Source organism: Equus quagga, chromosome 14 (genome assembly GCF_021613505.1).
Source record: "Equus quagga isolate Etosha38 chromosome 14, UCLA_HA_Equagga_1.0, whole genome shotgun sequence".
NCBI lineage: Eukaryota > Metazoa > Chordata > Mammalia > Perissodactyla > Equidae > Equus > Equus quagga.
The window spans coordinates 60,544,254-60,554,270 of record NC_060280.1 but is presented as its reverse complement, the minus strand read 5'-3'; the positions used below and the strand labels follow the sequence as shown (position 1 = coordinate 60,554,270).

General features: G+C 37.4%; 2 protein-coding genes across 4 annotated transcripts in view; one reads left to right on the top strand and one right to left on the bottom strand.

The window, feature by feature from the left end:
- Positions 1-80: 80 nt before the first annotated feature.
- PIH1D2 (PIH1 domain containing 2) lies at positions 81-9,391 on the top strand. 3 transcript variants are annotated; one of them, XR_006884995.1, is made up of 7 exons: positions 81-225; positions 1,020-1,222; positions 1,746-1,869; positions 2,187-2,432; positions 2,766-3,031; positions 4,857-5,728; positions 7,447-9,391. XR_006884995.1 is itself a non-coding variant. In XM_046637585.1 (6 exons), the coding sequence occupies exons 2-6, from the start codon at positions 1,046-1,048 to the stop codon at positions 4,989-4,991; spliced, it is 948 nt and encodes a 315-aa protein (XP_046493541.1). In that variant the 5' UTR covers positions 81-225; positions 1,020-1,045; the 3' UTR covers positions 4,992-5,801. The 3 variants fall into 3 exon arrangements, 2 of the variants coding, with proteins under 2 accessions (XP_046493541.1, XP_046493542.1); XM_046637585.1 differs by lacking the exon at positions 7,447-9,391 and having other exon boundaries at positions 4,857-5,801; XM_046637586.1 differs by lacking the exon at positions 7,447-9,391 and having other exon boundaries at positions 89-225; positions 1,004-1,222; positions 4,857-5,801.
- Positions 8,002-10,017, bottom strand: part of DLAT (dihydrolipoamide S-acetyltransferase) — a 40,316-nt gene continuing 38,300 nt past the window's right edge. Inside the window, exon 14 of the mRNA XM_046637584.1 lies at positions 8,002-9,433. Coding sequence (XP_046493540.1) covers positions 9,304-9,433 — 130 coding nt within the window. The 3' untranslated portion in view covers positions 8,002-9,303. The remainder of the gene's footprint in view (positions 9,434-10,017) is intronic.

The window sequence follows — 10,017 nt, the reverse complement described above, 5'->3', positions numbered from 1 at the left end:
TCTAGAGGTCGACAGGTGCAGAAGGGAGGCGGGCGGCTTCCTGAAAAAGAAGTGAGTCGGGCGGGCTCAGCTGAAAAGCTAGCCCAGCAGCAGAAGAGGGAGATTCCGGAACTGGATGTGAAAGGACCTTTCTGTCTGCAGCTTCCCGGACCCAATTACATGTTGTACCCAGTCTGGTTACCCTGGTAACAGGTGTCGCGGTTTGTCAAGGAACTGAGAGAGGAGGTGAGTCTGCCGAACTGTGGAATGATTGTCTGTCGATTCAGTTCCCCATTTAGTTTGATCCTAATATAGTATTCGAAGAACCCAAACCTCGTCTTTTCCTCATTCTGTGGCTGCTGTGGGACACGTCTCCAGTGAGGGAGGTTATCTCAAGACAGAGAGGATATTACTATTCTCATCTAGTGTTTACCAGGTGTTCCGGCCTCTCTCTATTAGCTTACTTAATCCTCACAGGAACCCTATGAGATAGGTATTATCGTCGTCGTTCTGGGAAGAATAACGTGAGGCACATATATAGATTATTTCTTAAGGTCGCACACCCAGGAAGTGATAGAGCTAAGACTGGAATCGAGGCTTCTGGCTGGAGCCCATGCTTTTAAATACTAGGCTGTGCTGAGGATTGAGGAAGTCTCATGTGGCCCTCACCCCACACACACCTCTGGCAATTTCAGGACTGGATAGGCACCAGTCAGCCAATACCTAGGTACTGGAACAAGAAAATCACCAGGAAATCCAGACTTAAAGTGACTACTCTGTCCCCTCAGGGCTTGTGAGGTTCTAGGCAGAGGTTAGGCCCTATTTGAGAGGACAACTTGAGAATTTAGGAAGGGGTGGTAGGTAATTAGAGAATAAGGAAAAGATAAAGTGGTGCTGAGCCCAGTTTTTTAGACACAGGTGTTAAGGATAGCTGCTAACTTCACCCAAACAATTTATGACCTTTTCCTCCTCCCCTAAAAGAAGAAAGCAATCAATAGTTACAAAGACTTTCTTTTCCCTTAAGTCATGTCTTTCCACAGACTTAAGAGGCCTATTCACTTGAATCATGGAGTCATCCTCAAAGGGTCTGCTCAGCCAAGTTACTCAATTCTGGAACCTCCTAGATGATCTGGCTGAAAGCAATCCTGAGAGCTATGAGAAGTTCATTCAACAGCAATTGAAAGAGGGGAAACAGCTCTGTGCAGCCCCAGAACCACAGCTCTGTCTACAAACTAGGATCCTGGTATGTAGAGTCGGTGCCCAGGGATGGGGAGGTCCTGAATGAAATGATCCTGTAGTAGTGTGTTAGTGTGGGAGATTGTTTTCAAGGAGTAAGAATGGGACATTCATATTTGATATATTTTGGAGATCTCAAAATGAGCCATTTTTCTGCTAGAATGAAAATAAGTAATTTAATTATTTAATAAAGCTGCATGGAGTTGGAGATTTTTCAAATAAAGAGAACTTATTTAGTGTGGGAAGTAAGGAAGTGGTGAAACAGGGTCAAACAAATTCACCTGGAACAGCTGCTTAGATCAACTCCTCCTGCCTCCTCCCAGATACTCTGGGAGCAGCAACTGGATTCTTGATGAAAAGCCAGCAGCTTTGGGGAAATCAGGTAACAGTCTAATTTCTCAAACACAGTTTTAATACATGCAATGACTTACTTGGAGCCTAAAGTTCTCACTCTTCAAATTCTTTGACCTTTAAGATATTTAAAAATAAAAAACTAGATTTTGAGATATGCAAAATTATTTGCTTTCTAGAAACCAAAAGAAAAAATACTTTTTATCAACCTATGTGTGTGGAAAAGGATCCCAGCTCCCCAGTCAACCACACATCCAGTACCTCTAAGTATTGGAAGACCAGAAGATATGTCTGAGGCATCAGGTACATAGAATTATGGCCAAGAAAACACATTAAAAAATTTTTATTGAGAATAAGCATGGACCAAATTTTACTTGGCAAAAGGCATTATAAGTAAAATATTTTATTTAGTTATAATGTAGTTAATGACTAATAAGTGTACCTTTATTGAATACTGTTTGGTTTTTCTAATAATATGAGCTGTTTTTAACCCAAATAAAATATAAGAATCGAATTTATACTCTCTAGCTTTATCAGGATTATGGCTTAACGTATTACCTGACAATATCCTTAGTGAAACAAGTTGTCTTCATTTCACACCCTCTGAATTACACACACAGATGTTTACACAGTCATCGATGTTGCCTATAATCCTGATGTTCTCCAGGCAGCAGAAAAGGACCAAGTAAAAAAAGATCAATTAATATGGATGGCCATGAAATGCATTGAGGAACAACTTCAGTTCACTCTCTCACACTCTTACCATATCACCAAATTTAGGATAAAAGGAAGCATTCAAAGGATGAAACAAAATCTGATGAGAATCCAAACTGACCCCACAGATTTAAGAGAGAAAATGAGAAAGGGTAAGTTAATGAATGGAAATAGAAAATTAAACTGATTTAAATTTGTTTGCATCCTGTGTACATTTTGCAAACTAGAAATCTCAATTTTAAAAGAAACTTTAGATAAATATAAAGATTATATATTAGAAATATTAGCGTGTCCTTAAAGATTTTTAAATCCTGCATACTTTTAAACCAAATTCTTTGGTTTAAGACTCTTTTAAGATTCCCAAACTAATTTAGCTGCAGCTTTATCTGCCATCTCAGCTAACACTACGTATAGCTTATGGCCTGTTAGTATTTTATGTTGTTGATTAATTTTGTGATTTCATCTTCACCCTTTTTTTCATAAAGAACTAACCCTTGAACAGATAAGAAGCAGTACTGTGAGCAACACAGATCACTTTCCTCAACTTTTACTGCCAAAAAACCAAGTTTCAGGCAAAACAGGGTGTCTGATAGAAGAGATGTCCAGTACAGAGATCCAGGTGGAGATGAAAAGACCAACCTATGAATTAAAAGTTGTGGTGGATCAAAATGAGAAACCTCTGAAAATTGAATTAAAAGTAGAATTACCTGGTATTAATTCAGTATCTCTCTGTGACCTTAGTGTTTCTGAGGTAAGTTGAATAGATAATACTGTAAATTTGTATCAGTCAACATTCACTAGATCACGCTATAGTAACAAACTCTACAATCTCAGTGGTTTACAATAATTTGTCTGGTGACGTGTCAGCTAGCCCTGCTCTGCTCCACAAGTCTTGCACATTTCAAGATAACAGGTGAAGGAGCAATTTCCATCTGAGATATGCCATTCTCATGGCAAAGGGAAAATAGAAATGGCCAAACCATGCAGTGGATCCTAAAACTTCCTCTCAGACATGGCATATGTCACTTTTACTCACATTCTGTGGGCCGAAGTAAGTCACAAGGCCAGGTCCTATATCAGTAGGGCTGGGAAGAATATCCTTTTCACAGCTGGCCACAGGAAGTTACATGATAGAGAGGTGTAATCCTTTTACAGAAGAAGAGCAACTAATTGACAACAATCCTACAACCTACCACAGTCCACTCTCTTGGTCACAGACATTTGCTTCTCTCCCCAAGGAAGACCTCCAATCCCAGCATCAGATTCCAAATTACATGATTTTGCCATCATAGTCCACCTTCTGCTCCTCTTGATCCACAAAGACAAGCTATCGACTCTCGTAACCCCATGCACCATACAATGTGGAATGAGGAGAGGATAACCATAGTTAGCGGTCTCAGTTCAGAAATGCGAAAAATATGAGCCAGAGCAGTTCTGAAATCCTGGTAGGCAGATATTGCAAGGGTCACTTTCCTGGAGGTAGATGTTCTTGCTTAGGTCCCATGACAAGGTTCGTTGATTACCTCGCCCCCTCGTTCCATTGTTTTCTGTGTCCTTCAGCTCCATTCTTTGGGAGGTTTTTTCCTTTTTCACTATCCACCTTGGCCACATCTGAAAATAACATTGGAGACTACGCTATCCTTGGGTGCTAAGGAGCTAACGCAGCCTGTTTCATGCCCACGGAATGTAAGGGTGCAGAGGTTATTTTAAACTAGTTTTAGTCCAGGCTGGCAGCATTTTATTTCTTTGATTCCCATCAGTCTACCAAAATTCTTCTTAGATATGTCGATTTTTCAATAGTCTGTCTCTTTTGACCTAATTGCTGTCATTTGGGCAAAATGTAAGGATCTACTGAGCTCCACCTTAATCCAGTCAGGTTTTAACAAAGGGTATAAAGACTTGTGATTTAGTCTTTGCCTCTAGGCTGTTTTAATCAGCCTTTGTTGATAAAAAGTAATTTTATCTTTTACTGGTTGAAAAGAAAAATTAGTTCCATTTTTCAGTCTTAGAATTTCTGGGCTCTGTATATTCCCTTTCAATTTTTCTTGTAAACTGGGAAATTCTTTTCTAAGTTCATCTTTTTGTAGTACCTTGTTAAATGTAGCCCATAGAACCAATGCATAATACCAACATTTCATTTTCCCATTTCTTTACCTAAAGCCACAAATTAACCAGATACATTATTTGTCTTCCAAATTATTGTGATAGTTTTACTCAGAGCTTTAGCGCTATAAAACATGGATCACCATCTTTCCACTCTCCAGTAAGTTTCCTTGCTCTTTGCTGTTCAGCCCCAAAGTCCATGCCACATAATTTACGATGGCAACATTCATCTTCTGGTACCATATCAGTTAATTTTCGATGTATTGTGCAGCAGTAACAAATAACCTCAAAATCTCAGGGATTTATATCAGCAATTTTAATGCTCATTGCCAGTCATATAGCAATAAGTAGGTTCTTCTTCTCAGGGGAAAGGAGTGAATAACTGGGAACAATAATCTGGTAGCACAAACTTTAACCAGAAAATACTTTTCTATTTTCATCTTTTAAAATCTTTCTTGGTTTATTATTCTTAGGATGATTTACTGATCGAGGTCTCTGAGAAGTACAGATTACACCTGAATCTTCCAGAATCTGTGGATACTGAAATGACTACAGCAAAATTTATTAAAGAGAAAGCTACATTATTCGTCACGATGCCACTTGTGTAAATCAAGAGCATCACGTGTTTTGGGTTTTCAGTGCTAAAGTCATGGGAATTATAGGACCTTCATTACGGGTGAAGAGGTAGTGGTTTATCTTAAACACTAGTTTCATATTTTCTAAGAGTTCCTTTAGATGGAATGAGATTTTTTTCATCAGCTGTTTTTTTTTTTTTTAACTCACTCTTTCTCCTCAAATAAACTTGGCATCAGGCAGAAACTACTAAAGTCTTGCCATGATATACTTGTTTTGAAGATATTTGTAATGGTCTTAAGTAATTTAAGTATCATTTGGGGAATTTTGTTTCTAAGTAACTTGTGAGAATTCCTGGTTTACTGGTTGAAAAAAAATTTTGTCTCGAGTAAATTTTTGCATTAGGAATAAGTCCTAGACTGTGCAAGATGTTTTTTATTACCAAGATGGGCCATAGCAATTAAAGTTTCCACCAGCAATAAAGATACAGGGCCTATGTAATAATATGCAAACCTCTGCTTCTATGAACCTCTGTACTTCTATAAAACAGATCTGGCAGCAGTCTAAGCTACCCAAGCCAACCTTTAAATGTCAGATGTGGACTTGTCTTTGGATTGGATACATGCAGTAACAGTAACTGAATGTTATTGCACGTAAGACACAAAATACATCCAATTCTAGTTTAAGAAAAAGGAGTTGACTTTTGAGACAAGTGCCTTTCTCCTAATAATTTTAAAAATACAGAAGTAGGGGCTGGCCCCGTGGCCGAGTGGTTAAGTTCGCGCGCTCTGCTGCAGGCAGCCCAGTGTTTCGTTGGTTCGAATCCTGGGCGTGGACATGGCACTGCTCATCAAACCACGCTGAGGCAGTGTCCCACATGCCACAACTAGAAGGAACCACAACGAAGAAAATACAACTATGTACCGGGGGGCTTTGGGGCTTTGGGGAGAAAAAAGGGGAAAAAAAATAAAATCTTTAAAAAGAAAAAATGCAGAATGTACTTTTCAACTCCTATACATCTAAGTTGTCAAACGGTTGTTCAATACCAAGCTATCAACTTTCCAATTTATATCACAAGTAAGCAAGGTTCATTTCAAACTTTAAACATCCCTTAATCTTTTCTAGATACAAAACAGCTTCCTTGTAATTATTGGTTTCTAGTTCAACATAAGGTCTTTAAATGAGGTCCTTCTTAATTTTAAAGCTTTTTAACTTTAGAAACTAATGTTGTATGTGTAATAGAAATAACTAATATATGACATTTAAAAACAAATATAATTTTCTTAAACCTGGCCTGGATCTGAATTCTCCTAGCAATAGAATAGTACATCATCAAAGTTTTCCACAAGTGTATAACGTCCTAAAATTAACAAACCTATTATATTCTCATCCCTCATAAAACTTGGAATGCTTTCATCTTTCCTTCTACAAAATCGCTGTCAAATCACATTCCTAGAAACTCCCATACCTCCCCACGCAGAACTAACTGAATCATCTACTCGTGCAGTCACAGCACTTAGGTGTTACTTGTGTCAGCAGCTATGTGCCTGTACACTCATTACTAAAGTGCGTATCAAGATCTAACAACGCTTAAAGTTAAAATGTTAAATTGACAACCGATTTTGCAAAACATGTCACATATTATTTCAATGGATTTTATATTCATAAAAACATATCTCACCCTCCCTACAAAAAGCAAAACTTTGCCCAAGAGCATTAACTAATGAAGTGTGGAGTAAATTTGAATTGTATCAAGTTTTTTCCTCAAAATTGGAAATTATTTGAGATGGACATTAATTATCTTTGATTTAGGGAGATTTTTCTACAAACTTGGTTTTAGAGAGATTATCAGCAGTGATTATATTCCCATGTATTCCAGGGCTTGTGCATTACTAGGTAATGAGTATTCCTTGCAACACATTCCTGTCATCTCGCGTTGGTCAACTCCTCTTGTAACCATGCCTTGGGACATCATATCTTCACTCACTCAGGACTGGAGTTAAATATCTAACAGAGCTACACCCCAACACGAGGTGCTTCAGTAACTCCTTGAGCTTAAACTATCCTCCTAAACTCAGTCCTTATTTTACCAATTCTAGAAAACCAAAATGTATCAAGAGCTTATATGTACATAGCTGTCCCTGGTCTTAATCATTTAATGTGAAAAACAATTACCAAAAGATCAAAAATTAGGCAAGACACATTAGAAATATACAGTTTAAATTTTTTTTTTTTAATATTGGCACCTGAGCTAACCTTTGTTGCCAATCTTCTTCTTTTTCTTTTTTTTCTTCTTCTCCCCAAAGCCCCCCAGTACATAGTTGTATATCCTTGCCATGAGTGCCTCTGGCTGTGCTATGTGGGATGCACCTCAGCATGGCTTGATGAGCAGAGCCATGTCCGCACCCAGGATCCAAACCGGCGAAACCCTGGGCCGCAGAAGTGGAGCGCACGAACTTAACCACTCGGCCACAGGGCCAGCCTATATAGTTTAATTTTTAAACAATCTAATTTGAACCAAAAAACACTACTTCTAACTTTTTTTCTTTCAGTTCTGGTAAGAGAAATAGAATGAATCCAGATTTAAATTATAGCTCAGATTTTTAATTCAGAACAATTTTTATTAGAAGGAGTTTTTATTTTTCTATCAAGGGAACAACAGAGCCATAAGCATTAGCAAAGAATGAATTGTTTTTGAAGTTTCATGTATTTGAACCAGATGTGGCTCATATTGACGATGGTCCCCTGTGATAAGCTTGTTCCTTCTGCATAATCTTCAATTCAAGCTAAAATTACTAAATACTGAAAAATCAGATTAATGTATTGAATTGTCTTCATAATAATACAGCAAGGATGTTTGCGGAATATACGGAGTGTCACTTGTGCACCATGTAATAATAAAAGATTCAACACTGAAAGACCTAAATTTCAGGGGATAGTCCACGTAGTACATATACAAGGAAGCACTGGTCAGATTTATTTTAAATAGTCATAAACAATTCCACGTATTTATTGAAACATATCAATTCAATAGAAAGTCTGGAATTGTAATAATGTTCCCAATTCATTTTTATTATCCTAAATATCACCTCCTCCTTCCTCGCCACAGAAGAAAGGCAAATTGTAACAAAATAGAAAAAAATATTTAGGCTGATAAGGAAGCATGCAACCTAAATAATTTTTTCTCTGCAATAGGATTTTAGGACTTTCTTATTTTACATGAGACAACACTGGGGTGGAAAAACACAGAACACTTTTTTTGTACACATTTAATATTTTTTCCTTTATCCAAGTAGACATGACCACTTTGTTTTGGCCATGATCTTTTAGCACTCCAAACTGTTCACCAGTGTATCTCTCCCCCTCTTCTTTTCAGACAGGACTTGGTGATAAATGGACTTTGGCACATACCTCACTAGAAATCATATTTTACATATGTACACTTATTCCATAGTTACTTGACACAGTTTGCCAAAGTTATTTGAGTAATAAATTCTGGTAATTAAGTTCATTTGCAAGTAACCACCAGTTAATCTTGGAGGAAAAATTCTACTTTCACAACTTCTCTCAGTTAAATTCTATAAGAATATTCTTTTATTTGGAGATAACTGTGGAATTCTGCTCTCAGAATTATACATTTAAGTTGTTTACATAACTACCCATACAAATTCTCACTTATACCAAGTAGCTGGTTTATATTTATATCTTCATCTCAAGAGGGGAAAACAACCATTTCAGGATTCATAGAAAACTAAAGAACAGTTGATTTAAGAGGTCTAAGAAAATGGTGACTTTTAAAATTTCACTTATTTTCCTTTAAGTTCTCTACCCTTCCTATCCCTGATAAACCAAGATCATGTAACAGAAAAATTTAAATTAGGGTTAAATTCCAAAATCAAGCTTCAATTCAAAGAGAATTCTCTTTTCCAAGAGAACTAATTTTCCTGACTTCTCTTTCCCTCAAATCTAAGCAAAAGATGTGAGGCAATTAAATTTCAAAACCTCAAGGTTTCATCCAGGTTACTTTTCGAACCTGTCTCAATAGGGAACCACAATTCTACTTCTATATTTCCCAGTGGAAGTACTTATCACCAAAGGGCTAGGCCACATGTCCCTTGACTAGGAGTACACAGCTTAAAATCTGGTGTTTATTAAATGTGCACAATATTTGAGTGTAATTGGCATTTAAAAAAATTCAGTAATGCACATTACAAATAACTTATCCGGACAGACTCAAAAATAACTGGTTAACTTTAAAATAAAAAGAATACCTGTTTAATAACATATTTATATCTTGATAAGAATGAACCAGTGTGACCTGGGAGAGTCTAGAAATTCTTGGGTTAATTATAACAACATAGTGATAGGTTTTTCAAGGTACTTTCTAAACTCAGCAAGCCATTGGGCTCCAACTGCTCCATCCACAACCCGATGATCACAACTGAGTGTAACAGACATCATGCTAGCCACATCAAATCTAGAAAAAGATAAAAACATTATTAGGTATTCTGAAAGCAATCACTAGATCTGCCAGTAACCAGCCCAACTGCCAACTCCTACTCTTAATCCCAACCAGGTATCACCATTTTCCACCAAGTCTTCATGTCCTGTATACCTCTAGCTCATATTAATAGCCTGAAGAAATAGAGCAAACAGCCATCTGGAGCGTGGGTCAGCAAACTACAGCCCACAGGCCAAATCTCACCAAATGCAGGTTAATTAGGATTCATTTATGTATTCCCTATGCTTGCTTTCACACTACAATGGCAGATAACTGCAACAGAGACCACATGATCTGAAAAGCCTAAAATATTAACTATCTGGCTCTTTAATAAAAAGTATACTGACCCCTGACTTACAGTAAATAAGGTCTCCCATCTCAAATAGGATTAACTACATTTAGTAAAATAAGAGATGCTGCCCTGAGAAACTTCATTCTATACTTACGTCTGACTCTACCTGAAGCTTCAATATGCCATGCCAATAACTGTAAAACTGAGACTCAAGAACAGGTGTAATGTAATGAAAATGAGCTTACAACTCCCTCTCCATTTTGGCACT

Excerpts from the sequence above, each read along its gene's own strand:
- PIH1D2 (XM_046637585.1), top strand. The coding sequence starts at position 1,046 with ATGGAGTCATCCTCAAAGGGTCTGCTCAGCCAAGTTACTCAATTCTGG. Across the intron at positions 1,870-2,186 it reads AGATATGTCTGAGGCATCAG|ATGTTTACACAGTCATCGAT; the intron begins GTACATAGAATT and ends TTACACACACAG. Across the intron at positions 3,032-4,856 it reads GTGACCTTAGTGTTTCTGAG|GATGATTTACTGATCGAGGT; the intron begins GTAAGTTGAATA and ends TATTATTCTTAG.